The sequence below is a fragment of the Larus michahellis genome, chromosome 7 (assembly GCF_964199755.1).
Source record: "Larus michahellis chromosome 7, bLarMic1.1, whole genome shotgun sequence".
In the NCBI taxonomy this organism is placed as follows: domain Eukaryota; kingdom Metazoa; phylum Chordata; class Aves; order Charadriiformes; family Laridae; genus Larus; species Larus michahellis.
In genome coordinates, this window is record NC_133902.1 from 46,561,914 (window position 1) to 46,586,603 (window position 24,690).

A 24,690-nucleotide genomic window follows, 5' to 3' on the forward strand; every position below is an offset into this window, starting at 1 on the left:
ACTGGTGTATTCTGATTCGTGTGACGTAAGATTACGTGATGGGAACTAATGCATGCATTATGTCTTAACCCCTTAAGTGCCTTGAGACTTACAGCGTACATCCAGTGAAAGGCACTCATGATTCCGTGGGGGTGGTATTGTCCTGTCATATTTATCTTAATGGGTTCAGATTTTAAAAACGGCCCTTGGTGCTTGGAATGTGTTACCGCAAGGGGTCATGGAAATACCGTTCCCTCTTTCCTTATACAAGTACCTGAGTGCTGTTCTCGGTAGCAAAAGCACCTCTGCCAACTTAATGAATGAGCATTGTATGCTGCTTTATTGTAATTATGTGAAAAATCTGACACATTCCTTCATTCCTTCCAACTAGTAACTTACTAGCAGCTTACTGTGAAGTGCTGGTAGGTCATTAGAAGCTGATACTTTATTTTATCCTTTTATTGAGAATAACTGTCTTACTTGATTAGAACATAACTCTTCAATAGCACTGATAATTAAGTTGAACTTACAATCAGATGTGATTTAATTCCATTATCCGCTAACCAATTACTTCTTAAGCCCTCATAGTTGATTTCAAGCCATGTTCGTACAGGTCTATCTTCTTTTCTTTTTTTTTTTTTTCTTTTTTTAATTGTTTGGGGGGGGGAGGGAGGAGAACACTATGAAGTTGTCCCAGAACTTTATTTTAATTCCATAATGACCCCAGTCACCTTCTGTTATGCTTGTGCAAAATTGTTCCAGTTGGTATGTGTTGCTTCTTTCTTAGTAGGTAGAAGATTTGTAAGAAACGTCTGTTTGATACAGTATCTGAGCTCATTCTAAAGATACGTAAATGTCCCAGTTTTTAAATATTTTTAGGGTATAGGAGAAACCAAGTCAGAAGCAAGGTGTCCAGTGTAATATACTGTAAGAAAAAAATCAGTCACTTCTTTGACTGCCCTGTGACAACATAACTTTGTGCCCTCTATTTAAAAGTTTTAATTTATTGTATTGGTTTCCTGAAAATGTTTATCCAGAAAAATGTTGTTGTAAGCTATATAGAGCATAGAATTAAAATGGAAAGTTCTACACTAAATAATTTTTAACTATTGAAGAATTATATTATATAATATACTGTGTTCTATGGACATTTGAAAGAGATCAGCTGTGGACTATTAAGTGAAAAAGGATTCAGGCGAAGCGAAATCCTGGCTTACGACTTAGTAATAAACGTGAACCACAATGCCAAATGGAAGATAGAGTTTTAAATATTTTTAGAAAACAAAATAGTACTAGGTGGCCTGTGGCCCTGTTACTTATATTTCTAGATTTGATGCTTAAATCAATATTATCCCTCAGTGAAAAATGAATCTCTCAAGAATCTCTGGATCTGATAAAGTGAAAAAGAGTAATAAGGTAGCTTTAATCTCAGTTTTATTTTAAGCCATTTAGAACAAAAGAAAATTCTTCTTTAGGAAAGTATAAGCTTTAACTTCCATGTGACGAGATTATTAGCTGAGATGCTGGCTAGTTGGAAGGTTATTTTAAACTCAGCACTTACTGTCTAAAAATTAAAATAATTCATCCATTATATTTAAAAAATTTTTCTTCATAGTCAGGTTGTGAATGAAAATAGCATTTGCCCTTTTTTTCCGGGGGAAATCAGAAATGAAGTTTATAGCAACATATAGTGTTGGTATGTCACATATTTAAATATTCTTATGTAAAGTTGCCAAAGCAGTTTGAGTTCAAAAGACCCATTTATACCACAATTAAATGTGGGATATTTATTGGTCATCTGTCATTACTGTTGCGATTACAAAACACAGGCAAGAATAATAGGTCTCTTCAAAATCTTCCTTGCACTGACCTAAGCAGATTTGTGTCTATTAACTAGTTGCACTGGGGAAAAAAATGGGAACAAAGTAACTATTCTTAGATAATTGGCCTCAGCAACTCAGTGGCTTTTTGGCTTCTCCAAAGCCAGGATAGTGGTAACCAAAAACTGACTGGGAAAGAGCAGAGCATTGAAGCCTTTCTGCCCCATAAATCATTCATTCAAGTGTTTCTACCTGTTGTGGTATAAATGGCCTTTAAAATATTTTTATATGGCCAAAAAAAAAGCGAAACTGCTAAATATTTTACTTTGGGTTATGAAGATCTGTATCATCCTTAAGAGTTTTTTAAAGAAGTTTTTGTATGTTTCATGCTGTACAAAACATGAATGTATCTTTCAGACATAATGACCTATAGACCTATATGTGAATGGTGTTATGATTGTTGGATTTTATGAATAATTATTTTCATACCATTTGATTAGGAAAAATGTTGGCTGGGTGTGGAAAAGAGTATGTTTGTAACACTTCCATGATACAAATCCAGTTTAAAAAAAAAAAAAAAGAAAAAAAGTTTTCATTGTAAATAAGAGCAATATTATGACAATTTTGTGCCAATGTATAATGTTAAGACTTTTGTTTTCCTTTTAGGTTCGGATTGAAAACTACCACTGCCATCTCTTGTTTAAAGTGGATTTGAAGGGGTTTTTTTTTGTTTTTTTTTGTTTTTTTTTTAGTAGAAAGATATGGGGCTCTAGTGGGGGCTTTGAGTGTTGCAGGGGCTTTGAGTGTTGCGGGGGCTTTTTTTTTTTTTTTTTTTTTGCTAAATATGAAATAAGATGCAGGTATTGTTTAATAAACCACCTCCAGATTGTCAGCCAATCCACTTTGAGAAATACTGCTCTAGATATACCAGATAACTGAAAGATGAAGAATTGCTTTTTCCTGAATTTGGAACCATTTGGTATTTAAAATAACTTGCAAGTCTTAAGCAGTAAAATGCTGCTTTTACACATTTTATTTTTATGTATTCTCTCCCAGTTATGAAAAAGAGAAAGCCTGATTTTTTTTTTTTTCTTCTTTTCTCTACATTTAATGCTAGGTGACATTTCTTCCACATTTCTCTGTTAAATCTTGAAAGCTTATGTCCCATATAGATAAAGCAGTAACACTTCTAGAATATCTGATTGCAGTCTGGCACACCATCTATTAGAGAAAGGGTGAGAAAGCAGTTGGGAGATTAAGGAACATGAGAAGTTTGTTAAGGAACCCGTGTAGCCAGCAACTTTCCCTGTCGACCTTCCAACAAGCTTCGCGGTACCTGTGGAAGGGCCAAAAATGCAGCAAACCTGCTGCAGTTGCACTGCCCAGGGAGACGGGAAATGGGGAAGGTCTGGCATAGAGATGCTGGAGCTCCAGGTGTGCTATGGAGCTGAATTACGTGATATTTTTATGCTTCTGCAGTGTGTGTGCAGGTGGGTGGGCGATGTTTGATGGCTCAGGGAGTTAGCATGAGCATGAAAAACTACAGATCCACCAATTTCCAAGTGCAAGCAGGTTGTCCAGTAGGTATGCTGTAGCTTTGACTGTAGAGCCACTATGCAGGCAATCTTCAAGACCCTCAGCCCTGAGGATAAAGGGAGGGGTTGGGTTATGGTCCAAATTAAAATTTTGCTGATTTGGTCTTCCACAAAGTACAGGAATGGTGCCCTTTAACGTCATTTTAGTCTTCTTGTAGCTCACATCTCAGGTCCCCAGTTGGCTGAGTGTATTTGCTAATTTAAGTACTCACCTTTTGCCTTGAGACTCAAAACGCTCTTTTCCATTGCTACTTTTAGTGCTAGGATCCAATATCAGAATCTGGTAAAAACATATTCATTGATTAGACGTGGATCTTGCATGGCATTGCAGGGATTGTAATTAGTGGTGACTGGGAAGCTGTTACAAGGGGAAAAATGGTTGGTTTGTTTCAGTATAACTGTTCTGTCCAGTCTCTGTTCTCTCACTGCAGTTATAAATTGAAACTTTTATTTTATTCTATTTTTTGGTTTAGCAGTCTGCAAAGGAGGCCAGTTTGTTATCACTGGATTTTATGTCTGTGCTGGTTGCTACCACGAGTGTGCATCTTCTCAGTTCACAGGGCTTTTCCAGCTACAAGCTTTTAACTGGTGCATAAGCTGTAAGCTCTGGCTATTGGCTTTGGCGTGTTTTGCCCATTGAGAGCTCAATGGTAAAAAATTAAGATAACGCCACTTTTTAAAAAGAATGCTGACATTGTAAATTAAAATAAATAGGGACTTTTTGATTTCTTTGAACCAGTAGCCTCATTTAAAAAAAAAAAAGCCACTAAAATATCTATCGTTCTAGTCTGCTGTAGCATGAACTATGGTTTCACAGACTGGCTGACAATTAGTTGGTTGTGTTTGTTTCGTATTTAGCAAGCTTAAACATTTTAAAGGGTGATTTTTATTTTATTTTTTTTAATGTTTTGATGTTTGAATAGTAGCACTTTATCTCATGCTTACTACTGACTGAACTATTGGACAAAATAAATTGGGCTTGGAGAGAGATGCTTAATGGGTTTCTGTACAGAGATGATTTGGATTACACCCTGGTACGAATGCTTTCTGTTGTTCCAACAATTTCTGGTTTATTGTGCATGCATTTCTGAGGGACATTCAGAAAATAGCTATTAAGAAGATATTAATAATTCTATCATCTTAATTTTTCTGTCTTAAAAAGAATATAAAGCTTGCATTTAAAAAAAAAGGTGCAAATAGAAACTACAGGGTACTTGTAAATTTATCTCTGTGATCTCTCTCAGCTAGCTGCAAATTAGCTGTTTACTGTAAATCTTTCTGCTAAGCATTATTTTTAACATTAGATCAATTACCTGGAAATCAGTATTTTTTTTTTTTACTTAACTTATTTGAATTTTGATAACTAAAGATAATGCACAACAAATTTTAAAGATGTTGTCACCCTTTTACTCCTAGGCCAGGGGCCTGAGACATGAGTGAAAGGGTTAAACAGTTTACATTAAGCTGTTGTTTTCTTTAACTAGAATATATCCACAAAGACTAGACTATAAATGATCTAGTGCAATTATCTCAGTAACAACCCTTAATAATTTTACAGGAAAATCAAGGTAAGAAAACAAAGGGTTTATTTTATCCAGATTTGTTTTCCATTTGGTTTGGTTCGTTTACCAGCGATCCCATTTTAACCAGTCAATTTGGCAGGGCTGTTTGTGTAAGGTTTGGGGTTTTTCTGTAACAGGTGCTATACTCTGTGTAAATACAAAGGGAAGGATATTATTTAGATCATTATTAACAATCAGATGGTGGCAATATTTTTTGCTAGTTACTTCTGGTAATTAATTTGCATTTCCAGCTGTGGCTTTTAGTTGTCAAATTTCATCTCAGTTTCATACTGCTGAATGATGGACTGCAAGTGTGAAGTAAATCATCTCGGAGTTGAATAGCTCTTTTGTTGTTTAGACTAACTCTTGTGTATCTTTATTAATGTTGGAGGGATGGGAGGGTTCTTCCCATAGGTAGACTTTTGCCTATAAATTTGTTTAAAAGCACATGAAGGGGAGAAAACAAAACAAAAAACAAAATCTAAATGCAACATCTTGGCTAAACAGCCGGGGTGGTTGATTGAAAATGGTGGAAACTTGAAATTGGTCAACACTGGACAATGTGAAAATAAATTCAGCTTTTGTCACTGCAGCTACTGTATGCTTTAAAGGGCCTTATGTATTTGTCCTCATTTTGATAAAATTAAATTTCTTGCCATTAAAATGATACACTAACTTCTACCGAAAACCAGCAGTTCCCAGGATAAATATGCTAATAACATTTAACAAGTCTTGTTTTAGTCTTAAGTAAAATTTCATTCTATTATGTGAAAAAATGCTGTTATGCATATTTTGTGGATATATTTAATTTCAGTTGACAAATAGTTGTCTAGGTACAGACTTGAAAATATATATATAGTTTACTTGTGGATCTTAATTGTTTAATTGCAAAATAAAGATGTGCTTTAGTAATTTAAAGTTTAATTTTTTTGCGATTTTCTTGCTACTGTACACACAGGTTTGCTATGCTACTTTTAGTACACTTCTGATGCCAGATAATGTTCATCTTGTGTTTTACTTTTTGATGCTTTATGCCGTAAATACAGCCCTATGGACTGAGCACTAGAAGAGGATGCTAAATTATCAGGAATTAAATTGCTTGGCTACAGAAGAAGCATGACAATATCAGCCAAAGTTTTTTATCTGAAAATATATACTGCAGTTTTTTCTCTAATGGAAGAACAACTCTATTTAATATCTCTTACACCTGAGTGTTTTGGAGACAGTGTTCAATAGAGATTATAGTCTGATCACAAAACTGAGAGCATGAGGAATACCGATGTGAAGAACAAGAATTCCAGATGGAAGCTTGTGATGAAATATTTGCTGCCAAAAAGTGAGGAGATGTTCAAAGCAAAAGTAGGAAAAGAAGATGAAAGGACTTTAGGAGGCAAGACAAAAGTCTCAGGAGGGTTAAGAGTCTAAGAAAAGAGAGACCCCCATATGTTTTTAATTTGACTGATTAATTTAGGACTTTAAAGTGAGGACAAGCTGTTTGGATTTGAAGTACAAAAAGATAAAACAAAAAAAAAACCCAAAAGATAAAAGATTTAAAAGCATTCAAGGAGAGAACACGAGTAAGGAGAGATATTAAGTAGGAAGAGATCTGCTTAAGCTGAAATGGGAAGACTGGATAGAAGACAAGTCACAGACAGATACCAGTTTCATGGGCATCTACTTGGACTGTATCTGAGTAGCAAATAGTGAGGAAGGAGTAGCAAGAGGCTGGTGTGAAGTAGAAAAGCAAAAACGATCAAAAATGTTTGTGTCACTGAAGCTACAGAAAGGCAGCTAGGAATAACGGAGTTCTTGGTGGCAACAAGGGAGCTTGTAGGTGACAAAGCGAAAAGAAGCTCAATTTGAGGAAATGGTTGAAGATGGACAGAAAACTTAGGGTCAACCTCTAAGAATCAGGTAATTTATTCTCCAGAATGCTTTGTCTAAAATAGGAAAATATAAATTGTTGTAGACTTAATGCAATGTCATTTATGTGACAGAGATCTCCACTAAAAACTAATCATCCTTGTTATGCAAATGATCAGTTAGTTGACCTGCACAAAGAATTAATCGGATATCTGAAAACATTCAACATATTTTTTTTTTTTTCACTTTGAATATAATAAGATTTTATATGTTTCCTCTGGGAACTTTATTGCATGCTCCCACATGTATTTCATGACAGACTAGCGGGAGCAAGTATAGTCCCTGCTCCACTGATAACAAATACCTAAATTCCCCCATTTTGAGAATTGTGTTCCTGAGTAAATAACGAGGTATGAACCCGAATCCCACCTTTCCCCAAGCTTGCCTTGTACCTTCTGCTTGTGGTAGGAGGGTTGGTCTGTTGCCAACATAGGGGTGCTAAAATAACTAACATTTAACATTAAAATCAGCCTGTTGCTTTGTCAGCAACTACTGGGCAATTACCTGGCAGGATGGTTGGTTTGTTTGTTTGTTTGCTATTTCAGCAAACGACATCAAGATAACTCAATGTATATTCAGGCACCTGCAGCTGATTTTGCCGTATCGGTGTATGAAGGGGTGTTTCATTCCAGTTCCTCTGCGTGGCAGATGAGTGACTGGTTATCTCAGCCCAGATTTCGTAGCTGAAGGTAGAAAAGGTTGCATTACCGTTAGCAAAAGCGGTGCCAATAAGAAGCCAAAGTCTCCGCTTTCTCAGGCTGTTAGATAGGCTGGATTCCCAGTTTTCCTGTGATTTTGAAGGAGGCTGGAGCAGTGTCTCTGTTAGCTGGCACTAGACCTTGCAAGCAGAGATGATGATGTCATTGGTGAGGTTTTCTATTTGGAGATGTCAAATGTTAGCTCGAACACAAATATTTATGTACTCAAAAAATGCGGCAAGGTGCAGCCCTTTGCAGTTGCTGTGACTGATGCCAATGAGTGGGGCTTTTCCCCTCAGACTGGAGGAACAAGTAAGAAAAACTATAAAAATATCGCTCACTGGGACTAACTGTACTTGTCTTTCCAAAGGATTTTCTATTACAAACTGCATTTTGTCATCATAGTCTGTCCTAGTAATTTTATTCCAGTGTATTAACACTAACAGTGCTAGTTTGTGGATAGTTCTGCTTTATTTAATACATCGCTACAGTTAATCCTGTCAGGCCGTGCTTAAAGAGGCGTTTTTCTTCTAAATTTAATGGTTTCAGAACGCGTTTGCCTGAGGTGCCTTGTTGGCGCTGGCTGGCTGAGGGCTTCTTATAGCAGTTCTGACGGGAACCGCTGAGGGAAACTTACACTCCGTGACAGCAAAAAATTCAGAAATTTTGCGAAATCATTTGAAGCCCACCCCCGGAGGCTCCCATCCAAGCGCCGCCTCGTTACCGGCTTCCCTGCTCACCCCCACTGTGTCCCCCTCAGGCCGGTCTCACGCCGCCAGGCCCCAGGTCGTACCCCCCCCACCACCCCCCGGGCAGCACGTGGGCCGCACCGCCCTCCCCCGCGGCGCCCCTCCGCTGGGCGAAACCACCTGGCTCGGGGCGGGGGCGCCCCTGCTCCACCAGGGCCCGCCCCTTTAAAGGGGCTCCGGCGCCGCTGTGCGGTGTGAAGGACAGGGCGCTCTCTTTACCGCCCGCCCGCCCGCCGCTTGCCTTCCTGACGCCCTTCTCCTCCGCCTTGCCGCCTGCTCCCAGCAGCAGTGAGTCGCAGCGGAAGCCGCCAGGTGAGTAAGGGCGGGCGGGAGGAAATGGACGCCGCGTCGTCGCCCTTTTAAAGGCCTCCCACATCGCTCCGCCATGTTCGCGGGCCCGCCTCCTCCCGGGGGGCTCCCTCACCGCCCAGGGCCTTGAGGAGCCGCCGCGGGGACGCGCTCTCGCCGCCCCCGGCTCCGCCGCTCCCGCCGCCGACCGGCCCGCGGGGCCGCCCCTCAGGTGAGCGGCGCGGGGGAAGCCGCGGCCACCGCCGAGGGTCGGGGGTTGGGGGGAAGGGGGGAGAGGGCGCGGCGCGACCCCTGAGGCAATGCGGGCCGGGGCTGAGGCGGACGCCGGTGTCGGGGCCTTATGTAAGGGCCGGGGCAACCCGGGATGGGGGATTTGAGCGGGCGGGGACCGTTCCTTGCCGGAAGGAACGGCCCCCGCCCCGCTTAAATCCCCCATCCCGGTGCGTCGCTCTGGGTTGCGATACGGGGCCACCGGAGCTGTGGCTCGTCGCCCGGCTCCCGGAGGCCGCCTTCCCCTGCCCGGCGGTGGCCGCGGAGTGACGGGAACCGCCGTGCCCAAAAGGCGCGCTCTGCCTCTCCGTGCAAAGCCCCGAGAGGCACCGAAGTCTGTCAGCGGAGTTCTGGGGCGGGAAGGGCCGTTCGTAACTTTTTTTTTTTTTTTTTTTTTTTCCCGATGAAAGGCAGCGAGTATGTCAGACAAGAAAATAACTGGTGGTACGTAGTTCTTAGTCGCTTTCCAGCTTTTAAGAGAACATCACCCTCTCATTGAGGAGTGCGGTGGCATTTGTATTATTCAAAGATTGCGATTAGTTGTGTGAGATCTACACAGTCACTGTTTTTAGCTCCCTAACGTACTTTCAGGTTGTGCCAAAGATCACCCCAACTATCGCTGAAGGTTTGAGCTGAGTTGTTTTTTTTTTTTCAAAGTAGTCCAAGAGTCTGGGTATTTAAATCCAAAGAAGTCAAACAGCTGTTTGAGTCTCTAACAGTTCTTTATCAAAGCCTGGCATTTTCTAAGAACTTTTTCCTGTGAAAAACTAGAATCGTAGAATGGTTTGCGTTGGAAGGGACCCTACAGATCATCTATTTCCAACCCCCCTGCCATGGGCAGGGACACCTCCCACTAGACCAGGTTGCTCAAAGCTCAGTCCAACTTGGCCTTGATAACTAACATGTCCTTTTTCTGTCTTGGATTTTGCAGCAAAGATGCTGAGCTTTTTCCGTCGAACCCTTGGACGACGGTCTATGCGTAAGCATGCAGAAAAGGAACGGCTAAGAGAGGCCCAAAGAGCTGCAACCCACATCCCTGCAGCTGGGGATGCAAAATCCATCATTACTTGCCGAGTAGCGCTGCTGGATGGAACAGATGTCAGCGTGGACTTACCGGTACGAGTGATGCAAGTTTGTATTTTAAACCTCCTTGGGTTGTGTCAATCTGATTGTGCTCTTTGCTGTTTAGAAGTTAGGTAAAGGCATATCTATTTGTCGTAGCAACTGACCCTGTGACTTGATGTCCACTAAGTTACTGGTCATAAAAAGGTACTGAAATTATTCACTGAAACTAGAGAGTGTTTTGTTAGAAGTCATTGCACCTTATACATTGAACTCTTTCTAGCGTGTTAATGTAGTTGTTGTGCCAAAGCTTAACTTAAAGAGGGTGACATTTCGGATGAATTGGATTTGCTTTTCAGTGAGCTACGTATGTATCTTGGGAAGGAAGGTAAATCTCTCAGTGTAACTTTCTTGAAGAGGAAGGATGAGCAGAAGTACTGGCAGTAATTTCTGTGTGGGTTTTGTTTGTCTTGATTTTGTGTCAGAGATGGATGCAGTTTTTAACGCTAACTTAAGAGGGGAAGGAAAGAGATGAATTCTACTTCCTTCCCCTCCTCAGGGCAGATTATATAGCAGGGATTGTCTCATAGCATAGTGCTTTATTGGGAGTGAGGTGTTAGCCACTGTTTTACATTTCTAAAGCTCCCTTTAATATACACGTGTCTGTTCTGCTCTGCTTAATTATATACCTGTTTTTCGCCAACAGGATGAACAGTAGGAATGGAAGTGATGTGCTCTGTTTTTCCATTACCATGTGTTATAGTTGCTACCAACTTGTTTTGAGCTCACGTAGCTGAGTTGGGAAGCTGTGGGTCTGTGAGACCTTCTGTCTAGTTCCGTAGGATTTTGGTTGCAGTAACAGTTGCGCAGACATTGGAGCTGCTGGCTAGAAAGAGTGTGTGGGGCAGCCATTCTTGACATGGCTTTTCATTCATCCCTTTCTTATTTAAAGCACAATTCTAGAGTGTTTATAATGTTAGGTAGTCTGAAGAAGGCTCAACTTGTTAGGGTATTAAGCGGTGTTGTTGACATGGTAAGTGGAAGTAACTCTTGTGATATCCAGAACCCAAAGTAATCTAGAGCTAAAGAAACAGTTTGGCATCTTTTTTTTTTTTTTTTTCCAAAATTACTATAGAGATAGGTGCTTGTAGAGGGCAGTAAAACTAATTTGTGCACCTCTGAAACAGTGCAGTGAACATATCCAGTGCTGCTTAGTGCCTAGGATGTTTGATTTGTGGCCAGGAATGCCCACAAACACTTTATAGCAAGAGTTACACTTAAAAAGTACTCGAGTTTAAATTGGTGTCTCCACATAACCAGAGCAGTGATCTTTGGAGCTGGAGTTGGCTCTGTAGGCAAATTCCTGGCGCCTCTAACAACATTTCTAAGGCTTTGAGGAGCATAAATAAAAACCTGAAGAGGTGTCATGACCTGCCATCTGGGCTATAAAACTTAGATCAGGATGCAGTAGTAACTACTTATTTCTAAAGGAAACTTTTTTCACTCTTGCTTTTTTTTTTATAAGGTAACATAAAGCCTTGTCTGTGGACATCTAAGTTACAAATAACAGTAAACAAATATGTTAAATCTATATAGCTATATGCAGTAATTACAGTGCATCATCAGTGGATGATATGTACCTCTTCCTTTGGTGATTAAAATACAATAAATTAAAAGTAGATTAAAAGTTTAATTTCAGGCTCCTTAGTGTGTTTGTTCTTGTGCCTCCACTTGCATCATTCATATTTTGGGGTTAACTCTTAAAGGGAAAACAAAAAAGGAGCGGGAGCTGGAGGATGAATGGAGTGTACAAAATCCTGGTAAAACAATGTTGCTTTCTAAAATCTAAAGCTAAGTTAAAAATACGTATGTGTGTATATATAGTTTTTTTTTTTTTTTTTACAAAAACTTTCCTTGAGAATTGTGTCCCTCTGAGCTGAGAATCATCGTCCTCTTTGAGCTAATGCCTTTTCCAAGACTGGTTCTGTTACTTTATTGGCAGCAGATTTGGTTTAAAATGAACTATTGTTACCTCAAAGAGGTGCCCTCGAGTCTGCCAGTTCAGTTGTGCATAGTCCCATTGTCTACCTAAGTTCTGTGAAATTGTTTTGTTAAAAAAATAAATAACAAAGTGTTTCTTAAGACTGTATCCCTTAGCAAACAGGTTAGTTCACAGCCAGAGAAAGAGTTGTCTTGGCAGGAATGAATGCCGTACCTTTTTTAATCCATGGCTACATAAATACTTTACAGTGGCATAAGTTGTTGCTGCCACAGGAAGAAAAGATGTTGCTTTCATTATTGCATTTGTCCTTGTTTTCACATACCCCTTGGCAGAAGAAACATTTTTTTGGCAGCAAGGCAGCAAGCTAAGTCAAGAAAATGCTGTGGCTGAAAATAATCAGTGTAATTTTGTTATGTTAGTTTCCAGCTGGAGCAATTCTCCAATCTGGTTCCCCATGTGCTCCCCAAATGTGGTGAAGAAGCATTTAGAGGTGATATCAGGCTTATGTTTGCTTAAAATGCTTGTTGAGCTGTACCCTTACAGTGAATTTGCTACTGAAAGAAGAGTATTCTGGAATTATGGTCCTTCATATAATTGAATCTGAGATTGCTGAATTTCTGTTTAAATTTAAAAAAATAAGAAAAGGGGGAAAAAAAAAAAACCAACCACAGGGAACGTTGTCATGTAAGCCAAACATGTTTCAGAATCTTTTTAAGCAGCAAAGACTGATGTTTTTACAAATATTGACAGTGAGACAGAAGGGACATGTTGCAAATGATGCGGCTGAGATTAATTTATTAAACACAGAGCCAGGATTTGAGCAGTAACTCTGCTTTTTGTCCACTGATCTTATCTATGGTGTCTGTCAAGCCACTTAATCTGTCTGCTTTTCTATTTCTTCTGGGTTGGGTTTTTTTTTTTCAATTACAAAATTGCCTGACTTGAACTGTTCATCAAAGCTACAGTCCTACTTATTATGTAGACTGCAGTCGTTTTAAGAATCTGGTTGTTCAGTAGCTATGTCAATGACCAAAGAATATTGGTGTTATTTACGCTATTTACTGTCTTTTTGGTATGTTTAAAATGGAAGGCATGAACTTCATGCGAGTTACCAGTGTTCTTTTGGGGCAGATCGAAAGGTGTGGGGGTTTTTTCCCCACCTTCACCTCAGATTCTAAAGTTGTGTTTTGACCTGGTAGTTTTCCTCCTCTGTTACCACTTTTTTGAAGCTTTATATTTGTCCAAATGCACTCAGTGATTTTGACAGACTTATGTGCTTAGTGACACACTGAGTAGCTTTTTTTTTTTTTTCTAATCTATGAAAAGTTTTTATAAAATAGATGATGTCTGTTAACTGTGCTGCTGTTGCTGTTGTTTGTCGTACATGCCGTTTTACTGTTAACTTACCTTGAGTTCAACTTTGGGCAAAAGTTGGGTTGTGCTCTTTCTTCTAATTGTTTCAGATTCGTGGGTGGAATGTTTGCTTAGTGGTATGCACGGTGAGAGGACAAGAACTCTGTTCTGCTGACATCCCCTATCTTACTTTTAATCCTGTTCCCACGCGAAACTAAACTGCATCTTCCCCCACTGCACCTCTGGAATTCTCAAAAGCCATGAACAGCCCTGGTTTAGTGCCCAAAGACTCCATCAGCTCAGTCATACCAATCTGGGCTCCCAAGGGAACCCATCAACAGCTGGAATACTGGCTTTTCTGGTGGTCGTGGTTCATGGGGAAAGACAGGTTGGGGAGGAGGAGGGCGTGGTAGCAGTGTTTTCCTTGAAAGCTGTTTTTAATTGGAGTCATCAACAGCTTACGAAATAACTTGTGAACAAAGATGTTTGTCAAGAATTTCAAATAAAGTGCTGTTTTGAGTACTGAAGGGCTCCAGGGGATTTTTAAATCAAAAGATAAAAAAATTTAATATTTATTGTAGAGATAGTCAATTCTATGCTATTCATAGTAATGATTGGGAGAGGGAAAGATAACCTAGACCAATAGGAAAAATGTGAAGATAAACAATATAAATTGAATTAGAGGGTTACACTTGGAATACGCACCTTTTTTAAAATTTGTGGATAACTTTTTGTGGGTGAACAAGGTCAGCCTTACAATAGCAACAGATAGTAAGTATGGGTGGGGTCGTATAGAAGCAGCACTGTACTTTGTGGAAGCCAGCGGTGTTTTGGTGAAAAAACCTGAACCTACTTAACCCACAATTTACATAATCTTCTCATGGATAATAGAGTGTTAATTGTATTCCAGTTTCTGTATGTGCAACCTAAGTTTTGGGCAAAAGCTTCCTAGCGGTATAAGGTGAAAGACACAAATGACGAGAATGGATGCTCTGTGATGGTTTTTCATCTTAAAATATTCCTTATTTATGCATACATGAAATTTAATATGGAGATTGCAAAATGAGATGGTTTTGTCCTTATTATAATGAAGCATCATTAAAACAAGGTTTTATATAAGCCAGTCCAAGAGCTCTGTGGAATAGCAGGAATTAGCTAAGCTGTTTACAGTTTTGGAGTAATGCTTACAAAATAAGATAAAAAGGTCTGTATTTGTAGTGATTATTTTAAATGAAATTAAGACATCTATCTGGAATGCCAAAAATGTTGCCAGCAAACTGTTAACGAGTGCTGATGGCTTTTTGTGTGGAGGGAGATGATCTGTGTTGATCCGACTACAAGATCAGAGATGTATTGTGATAGTTGTTTTTACTCCATAATCCTGTTTTTTTAAAAAGCTTGTAGAATATTTGTGGCTACTTGCTGAATATTTGTAGCTGTAAATATGAAATACAGAATGCTGTCTGTGCCACAGATGCTGATTAAAAACAAAATTTTAGTAATGCTAAAAATGTTGGAAAATCAGTCTTCGAATAAAATGAATAAACTTAAGTGTTCAAGGCTGGCCTTTAAATTTTTCAGAATAAATCTCAGCTGACAAAAGGAAGAAGTAAATAAACATTTGCTTGTGTGTGTGTTAAGACTATAAAGTTTTGGATTAAAACTTTTCCCATATGGTCTTTGTCTTAATCTACTGAAATTCTTTTGACTATTTGCTTAAACTACTGAAGGACCTTTAGGGAACTGAAACTGGAAAAATCAATCCTGAGCTGAGTGTTACAAAGCAGAGATGCTGTCTGTGTGGTGTAAGGGGGCCCAAGCTGTAGCTCAGGTTGATCCAGTGCTTCCTGGGTTGCCAGATTTAAATGCATATTGAGATTGAATGTAAGACACGTATAGTACATGCCGAGTTGTTTCATCGCTTCTGAGCAGCAGCAGAATCACAGACTGCCTGTACCGCGTTGTGCTGGGAGTCCAGTCGTTTTGGGTTAGCAGCAGCTGAGCGTTTCGGGCTCCTTGTGGTGCTCGATGCCCTGGCTGGGTTGGAGAGGGAGGAAAGGCGCAGCTGGAAGCGAGCTGCAGCTGCTATCAGAGTAATTTGTTTGGCCTGCAGTGTTTCTGGGGATGGTGCTGCAGGCTGGTTTAGTTGCCCGAAGGTTTAGCATTCCTAACTCGCAGCATAACAGCAAATTTTGTCTGAAGCCCTGCTTTCCCGCTGAATTGCCCCTGTAAAGAGCGCAAAGACTGAGATTCTCACGTGCTTGTAATCAAAACTGCTCCTGAGAAACCTGCAGGTGGAACACCAAATAAAGCTGAAATGTTTTTTGAATATACTGGGGAGAGGTATTTAGTCTCTAAAGCTTAATGCTGAACAAGCAGTTTGGATATATTCTGTATCAGAAAGAATACTACAAAATAGACTCAGAAATGTATTAGATCAAGTGTGTAACCAGAAGAGATAAACTTTCTTGGAGAGGAAAAATAAGACTTCTGGCAAAACAAACTGACAAGTATGAATGTTTTGAATCTTTATCTTTTTATGTACTGGGTCAACAAGCTTGAGCACAGTACATTAAAATCCTTCTCGATAGTATTCTAGTAAACATACAGTTATGATGGGTATTGACATCAATTCTCTATAAAGGTTTTTGGGAGATGCCTTTTTCTTTCTGCAGAGAATAACAGAACAAGATGTTTAATCCCAAATGCATATCTTCCTATATTTGGGAGAGATTGAGTAAATAGAGGAACTGGTAAATTCTGTCTCCAGAGGTAGAAATTATTCTCCGCAGCCTGCTTTTTACTCAGCACAAAAAATATATGGTGCTTGTTGTCAAAGGCTGTGGATAAACCAGAGAGAGTAGCAGAATTGGTGTTTCACTGCCAGTGACATCTTTAGATGAAGGAGAAAATTGACTGGGGAGTTTGTAAAAGTTATTTGAAAGATTGATGGAGTTTGAGGAGAGGAGCAACTCCATTTGTAGGTCAGTACTTAAAGCCATAAGAAGATCAGGGTGATGCAAATAATGTGTACTTCTAACATTGCATTTGTAAAGATAAGGGGGTTTAACCCTCCAATTCTCCAGCAAATGGTGTTAATGGTGTTAACTGCAGATACTGCTTTCATGATACTGAGAAGAAATCTTTTTTCTTTAAGGCTCAATGTTGGAGCTTTCTCATGGCTTATTTTTTCAAAACGTGTCATTTGGGAGAAGAGGGATTAACTTCATAAAAAATGGAGAGGGTCATCTGCTCCCGCACTGCCAGGGTTTGCAAATGTGCATAGGTGGCAACTGGGTATCTCTAAGTCCTGAATAGGGTCTCTGGCCTCTCCGGGGAGTAAATGGGGTCTTTCTGAGGAAACTGGTGTGAATGTGAATGGTAACCCTCCTCATGAGTTGATAAAAACCAGGAAGGAAAGATTTTGCCCTTCAGTAGCTACCGAAGGCAATAGCTACTCATAATTATCATTAATAAGCAATATTAACATCATAATTTTAATAAATCTTCTGATAGAAAAGTACAGCTGCAAAGACACAAGGGATAGTAAGTCCCGTGAAGTAAAGCTTATTTATCTCTTTGTTTCAGAGCTCATCTTATATAGCAGCCTCCTTTCCTTCACAAAGGAAAGAAATTGAGGAGAAAAAGCCTTTTCTGATAAGCATTTGAGATAGCAAATCCATTAGGCGGGCTTGTTGGTTTTAGTTTTATTTTTTTCAAGTTTTGAAGGTTTGAAGTACTTCGCTGTGATTAAAAACCTGATTAAAAACCTTAAAAAGTCAGCCATTTAGCAGGTGCCTGCCCAGCACTAGGCTCGCATCCCCATCTGTTGTAAGCCCGCGTTGCTTCACCAGCGCTGGTCTGTTCTGGCTGCTGCCAGTACTGACAATGGCTTTTACATCAGGCAGGCGAGTTCTGCAGCACCGAGTTGCTGGTTTGTGTTCTTGAATGCGTGTCCTTGAAATAACCTTTAACTCTGAGACCATGAGAAAAGGGTATACAGGCTGCCTCTCTAGTTTTAGGCAGTGACTCAGATGCCTGAGCCAAGGCGAGTGTTTTTGTATCGCCTTATCCTGGACGATGAAACCAGCCTCGCTGAAGTGAACACTGGAGTTGGCTTTACCCGTTCTTGCTGCTGAGTTACTGGGGTTAAGTCCAGCCTCTGTAACACCCACTCAGCCAGCAACTGCAGTTATTAAGAGTGGCGGGAGATGTCATTAGGACATAGTTGGGAGCATCCCTTCCGGTTGTGGGGGGGAGGACGGGGACACAACACGCATGATTCATACCAAAGCAATCAAAAGATGCTTTTATCTCATTCCAAAATGTGGCAAAACCACTACATGCCCTGCCCCGTGTAAGTGATGTATTTTATTTAAGTTTCTCACTTCAGTTGTTGATTCTCCTGCTGTGAGATGTTTCCTGTTGCTTCCTACAGAGTAGAGCAAACTGTATAAATCAAGTAGTCAGGTTTTACAGAATTACAAACCCATGAGGAGTTTAATTTGTGCCCTGAAGGGAGGATCAGCCACTGGCTGGACTGCTTGTGAGTGGAGTCGTTAATAGTTCATCGGTGACCATTAAGCAGCTTGAAAATATTTGTCCTTTGAGAGTAACCTGAGCTCTGCTTCAAGGAAAGAAAAAAAAAAAAAAAAAAAGGAAAGGAAAAATAAAAGCATAGGGTAGCAGCAGGAGGATAAAAATAGCATTTAAATTTAATGTTGCCACTACAGATTTAGGGCTAGCTTCTCACCATCAGGGGTAATAGAAGCGTGTCTTTGCTATGTCTTTTGAAACACTTGAGATCACAGTTTTATTGAATACGGAGAAATTAACTTTGATTCCTAAAAACCGATCTGTTACAAAGTAATGCAATTTTTGGCATCTGTTTGTTTCAATATAAGGAGGAAGGACTTTAGTAAGGCTTTAAAGAAAGAATTTGAACTTAACATTAAAGCACGTGTTGAACTTTTGCTGATTCGCACCAAGTAGAGCAACTGATGGTTTAAGTCATATGCAAAGTATTGCATAATTAATTCCATGTTGACAGCCCTGGTGATTTAAGTCAGAAAACAGCCAGCAGCCCTGCAAACCTTTCCACAGCTGCTCCACTGCTATTTTTCAGGGACTTTCTCCCACATTAGTCATTCTGGGTCCACTTCATCTCTGAGTTCTTTGAGATTACCAAAAACGTGAACATGCTCCAAAACTAATTTGACACTGCAGAATTTCGAACAATAATAAGTTTTGGTTGTTGGTAGTCTGAAATAGTATGTGTAGTAATTCCAGCCTTGAAATAATTTCTTTACGGTTAGGGTGACAGAGCACTGGAACAGGCTGCCCAGGGAGGTTGTGGAGTCCCCTTCTCTGGAGATTGCAGTCCTGAGTAATGTGCTCTAGGCAATCCTGCTTTAGCAGGGGAATTGGACTAGATGATCTCTAGAGGTCCCTTCCAACTCTGAAGTTTCTGTGATTCTGTGAGCTGAAGTGCTCCATTGCCTGTCCCTGAGAGGGAATTTAACTGAGATAACTGGTCAATTACAGTTTTAAGAGATGACTTACTGAGAAATTTGGAAGGATGTAAAATGTTCTGTCCAATAAGAGGAGATTTTCCTCTAGTTTTAGACCAGGTCCAGGAAGCTTCATGCAAAATAAAACATTTTTCTTGTTTTGCTGTTGCAAATGCTGAATTGATTTCACTTATATTAGTATATCTTATTGTTTAAGCAGAAGATATCCTGTGCTGAGAGAAAATTTCCTGAGTTCAATGTCTTGCTGTTTGAAGAAAGAGGCTACAGACTCAAATAATGGAAGAAATGTGTGGTTTTATATGTAGGTGATTTGCCTTAGGGCTTCTCTTAGGAGAGTCTTGCTGGTGTTTAATAAATCTGCTATTTCCTGAGAAGTACTTTTTCTTGAAGTCAACAGAAGAAACTTGCCCTGAATGAGTCTGATGAGGTCTACATCTCAGTATTTTTGTTATACAACATTTTGTAGATGCTGTGTCCATGTGAAGTTGCCCATTGATCTAATCACCTTCCATTCCCCCTACCTCCCCAATACTTGGGAATAAATAACTGTGGGAGAACTTGATTAGGCACGTTAAGTTTACAGACTTCTGAGATTTTACTTTGGACTGCGAAATGTCATGTTGTATTTTACTAAAGCATAGAGTAAACCAGTGATTATGATTGCAAAGTATTTGAAGATAAGGGTAGAGGAAGGTGTCAGAAATTATGCATGCTGCTTTTCTTACATGGATATGACTTGGTGATTATTTCTGAGAATAGGAATTCGGGCTGGCCCAAAATTTTAAGGGGTGGGCTAAATCTGCTAATTAGTAGCTTACTATAAAATATGCTTAGAAAGTTAGCCCATTTGCCAGGTTGTGAATGTGTAACTATTAAAAGATTGCAAGATGATAGCATTATGTAAATGGAGAAATCCTTAAATTGCTTGCAGAGTAAGCATAAATCCTTTCTGCATTTCTTTGCATTTGAAAATATTTCTTTTCAACACTGTAACTTGTATTTTGACCTACTAATTTATTAACGTATTTTATTACATTTAGGCATCTCAGGTATTACTGCTAAGCTTTTTTTTCAGTGTATTACTATAAAGGAGTTCATAGCATGAAAGATGTATGTTGTGTGGAAACTGCCCGGTGCTATTTACATGCCTTCTTTTCAAAAACAACTGTTTAATTTTTTAGATCATCACTGTAAAAATGATGTTTACTTGGGGCTAAAGCTAAGTTTTTTTGTAAATTATGCATGAGCATATGCAGTGGCTTTTTGCACCTACAAGTGAGTTTTACAAACTCACTTTTGTTAAATGCATTATCTAAGTACTATTTGTTTAAGTTGCTTGTCCCAGACTATTTCCTGTGTGTTGTTAAAAGCACTTGCTAATGGAATGCTATAATTCAATATACTTTGCTACCTGCTTCAAAACTGGTGAATTGCCTCGATATCAAGCAGTAGTAAATTCTTAAGCAATTTACTGTACTTTGCTCTGAAAATTTTCCAGTGCATTAGTCATTGCAGTTGTTCTAGCTGTACTTCCAGTTCTATTGAACTTCAGTGAGTAAGGAAAGCCTAAAAGGGACAATGATAAAATGACATTTTAACTCTCTTGGTCTTGTGCAAGCCAGTGATGACATTTTCCAAAAAAGGAGATTATGCAAGTCCTTTAAGGATGTTGTGTCCTTCTTGTGGGGTATACATTTGCCTTCCAGAAAAACAGACATCAAAGATATGAAAGAAAAAAAATAATTTCCACCTTATATTTTCAGGAGTTTAATTTTGGGATTCTCTTACATTTGGAATTACAACATAAAGTATGCCTAGAAGAAAGTAGATGCTACAATAAATCTACCTGCTAAGTACTAAATCCTTCTGTATTTCCAGAAAAAAGCCAAAGGCCAGCTCCTGTTTGAACAGATCATGTATCATCTGGACCTTATAGAAAGCGACTACTTTGGATTAAGGTTCATGGATTCCGCACAAGTGGCAGTGAGTAGCAGTGCTCTCTTTTTTTTTTTTCTGTTTTCCAAGCAATAGTCTAAAAGTTAAATTCTAATATTGACAAAAATGCTATACGAAAGCTGCCTTTTTTGAGTTAAGTTTTGTGCAGAAGCTCTGTGATGTGTTAATCGGTGACCCCAAGTTTAATTCCACCTCGAGCACTCTAAACATATGACAGTGCTGTTGTGTATTCCTTTCTTGTTTTTCACTTGTTCCTGTCACACCTTCTGTTGTCAATAGACAGGCTGATCCAGTACGACCCCAGAGCCTGGCGTGTTGTGTAGAAATTCTTGATGCTGCTAATGCAGAGAGGAGGGGGCAAAACTAGTGTGTGTGCTTGGCCCTTCGTTGTTCTGCAGAGTGGAGAAAGTTTTCCTTTGCCAATGCCATCAACTTTCTCATCAGCAAAAGTCATCTTGTTAATGTCTGCTTGGGAAATAATCTTGGCAAGAGGGGGGTATACCTTTGATTTGCTCAAATTGGTTGTGATTCAGCCCTGCAGCTCGAAATGTTTGGGAGGATATAGGTGTGTTTGTATGTACCAGACAGTTTGAGTAGAGGATTCTTGCAAGCCTGAGTCTGTAACTGCTTATGAAAACAGAGGCAGGGCATTGCTTGTCAGAAGCAACCATGGTTCTTTCACTTGTGGGCTGTGCACTTTTATATAGACACTTCTAATGGACAAGTACTTAATACTTCCCACAAGGATAGTGGCAAGTTAAGTGAGGTGTTAGACAAGGAGTGGATTTTTTGTCTCTGTCCTGCATCCCTGTAACTTAACCTGTATTCACGTATCCCAACACCCCCAGGTAGAATGAGATATGAGTTTTCATACTGTGTATATCAATCTTACTTGTTAATTGTAGGACCTCATTGTTTCTGTGTTTCAAGTCCACTTCAGAATTATTTCATGATTAGGATGGCAGAGTGGAAGCACAGACAGTTGCTACTAAATACTTGAATTTGTTCGAGGTCAGCATACAAAATGGAGGCAATGACATATATTCCTTTACTTCTGTGAGGGTTTATGTTCAGAACAATTTGAAGGTGACATCTTAATTGTTACAGCTTTGTACAGCAAAAAAATCCCTAAAATTGAATCTTTGCAAGAAGCCAACAGCTTTGGACACAGTGTTGTCCACCCCAAAGCACACTTATAACCTGATGGCTTCTTTTCAAAATTATTGTGATTGAGTTTTATGCTTAGCTTGAAATTGTAGAGAACATTCTCTTCTGAGAAAATACTTTGCATTCAGCATCTGAAGCGAACTTCATGACTAGTGGGATTAGCTGCTGCTGGGCTGCAGTTTCCAGTGGTGCAAGTGGTCTTAAACCTTTTTCAGAACAGAGACATTGAACACTAAGGAGGAAAAGACTGTGACACTAACAGAGGGATGTCATTCAGAAACATGCAGACCTCCTACCAACAGAAATTAGAAACCAGCCCATTGTATACCATTTTATATTTATAAACATCATGTTTGCTGTGTTAAGCATGTGCAGTCTAGGATGTTGAATATTGATAGTGAATGACTCCACTGCATTTATTTTTTTTGCTTCAGGAAAAAAAATAATCTGTGTGTTTTAGGCGTCCTAACTCAGTTTCTGTCATGTGGCTTCTGAAGTATTTCCATGTGCTTCTGGGATCTCATAGGAGTTCACAGTGGGTTAGTTATCACTGGTGAAAGTATCTGTATGGTAAACTTTTTTCTCTTACTGTTAGCAAATAATATCATTTCATCTTGGGGAAATGGTGAAATAAGAGTTAATTTTTTCTGCTTCAGCAGTGGCTTATGGCTTGCTTTTGTCGCGCAAATTGTTACTTCCAGTCCAGACAGCACCTGAACATTTGATACTAAACAATCTAGTAGGTACAAGTAATTTTGATTTCAAACTTAGTTTGCTTCCTTTTCTTAACTATGTGTGACTGAAAAGAGGCAGAGCAGAGATAACAATCTGTTTAAACTGGACTTTAATGATAGGCTCTGTATAAAGAAGCAGAAAAGACTGCATTTTGCCGCAAGAGCTGAACATAACAGCCGGAGATAATTGCTTTAAGAAATGAAGAACTGTTGTGATGGCTGCCGATCTTGCAAAGAGGAGCTGGCACATTCTAGCAGAAACACAATCTGCATCTGGAAACAAAGACAGAGACTAATCAAGTGACTTGTCAAAGATTATTCAGGAGACCTGTTAAATAAACAGTGTAAGAATCCACTCCCTTACTGTGGACAGAATTGTCCGCTGGCTCTGAAGGAGATAATCTTTCCCGCTACCCAATTTGAATCTAAGTATATTGCCTTACTGGCTAGTTGCACCTGGTGATATAAAAAGTGGCAAACTAGCAATGTGTAGTTAAAAAGAGATTTGAGAAATTCTCCACTGGTTTTAACCAGAAATGAGTTTTCAGTAGATTCATGTTGAATAACTGAAGGGTAGCTTTTTTTTCTTCTTTTGAGCTGCTGAAGGGATTAGTAGTTAGGTGTTTGAGTTTATGATGTACTGGGCAGTGGGGGGAACCCAGGTAATACAAACTCTTCCTGACATTTTGGATTTTAGGATTCAGATGCTAGCTTCTTTAAAGAAGTTCTTGAAATAATTTGTGAAGCGGAAGAATTGTTGTTTTCCTGTGTTTTCTGTGTTCATTGCTAGTTTGATTGTTAGGAATGTATTTCCCCCCCCCCCCCACCTCCAAGTAAGGGGCAGGAGATGGCAAAAGGAGTTACTTGCAAGATTGTCCACTGTAGATCAGGCTTGGTCTGGCAGCCAAGGGAACAGGCTTTTGTTAATTTGAGTAACTTTGATTCAGGCTGACAATGAACAGCACAGCATGTCCAGTGACACAAAAGATAAAGATTGCTGTTAACTTGTTGGGCTGTTTGGCTTTCCCTCTAGCAATGCTGGAGAGATGTTTCTAGTAAGGAGGCATTGAACACTTAACATGTGGCAAATTTCTAATCCTAACAGGTTGCAAACATCAAAACCTTGATCTTCCAAATGGAATTTTACAACACATCAGTTTGTTAGTCTGCCAGTTTTATCTCATGTGGTGCGTAATGCTGAAAATTGTTTGTATAGCGTTGCACTAAGTATGCACCCATTAATGCCATAAAGCGCAGGACTGCATTTAGCCTCACTGTTCTACTAAAAACCCCTTGTTTAACATACCTTCTTGAAATGTTGGTGGGATTTTGCGTTTTTTTGTGTGGTTTGGTTTGTTGGGTTTATTTTAATTTCTGAAGCAGCAAACTTGTTTTAGTAAAGGACTTCCAGTATTCCATGCAGTCTGTTCTTCATATTGCTTTTTGTTTAGCAAATTTTATCTCTGGATTTCAGCAGTAGACTGTGCTGAGCAAACTCTCATCAAAATGTAAACTTCATGCCAGGTCCACTTGAATTCCATTTTAATCACTTGGACTATATCTTAAGTTTCCTGATGTCTGTTGTCTCTGTGTGTCCATGCTTTTGGGGTGGTTTTGTGTTGTGTTTTGTTTTGTTTTGTTTTTCCCTCTCCATTTAAAAGCAGTTCTGTTTCCCTTCTTCCACACACACCCTCACCATTCAGTTGGGGCTCCTGTAGGCAGCAGTGGTAAGACTCGAGCAGAGTAAAACGCTATCAGTGCCTGTTGCGGGCCTCTCGGTTGCCTTCCCATGGAATGTGGAGGAGATGAGAGAAAACAGGACGGAGATGAAACAGGCGTGCACAGCCAGTCCTGGAGTCTAGAAACGGCTCTCTCTGCCATTGCTGTATGTAAATCACCTGCAAGCATACAAGTAGGTAGTTAATATATTTTTTTGGTGGAGAAAGGAGTAAGTAAATTGTCTCTTCCAGGAAGTGAGTT

At 39.6% G+C, this 24,690-nt stretch overlaps 1 protein-coding gene across 5 annotated transcripts in view; it reads left to right on the top strand.

The window, feature by feature from the left end:
* The first annotated feature begins 8,509 nt into the window (after positions 1 to 8,509).
* Positions 8,510 to 24,690, top strand: part of EPB41L5 (erythrocyte membrane protein band 4.1 like 5) — a 57,358-nt gene continuing 41,177 nt past the window's right edge. For 2 of the 5 annotated variants that reach the window (XM_074593965.1, XM_074593967.1), the window contains exons 1-3: positions 9,180 to 9,349; positions 9,837 to 10,021; positions 20,732 to 20,836. In XM_074593965.1, coding sequence (XP_074450066.1) covers positions 9,325 to 9,349; positions 9,837 to 10,021; positions 20,732 to 20,836 — 315 coding nt within the window. In that variant the 5' untranslated portion in view covers positions 9,180 to 9,324. Of the gene's footprint in view, positions 8,639 to 8,708; positions 8,847 to 9,179; positions 9,350 to 9,836; positions 10,022 to 20,731; positions 20,837 to 24,690 lie in introns of those variants that run through there. The other 3 variants (XM_074593966.1, XM_074593970.1, XM_074593969.1) reach the window with 3 other exon arrangements.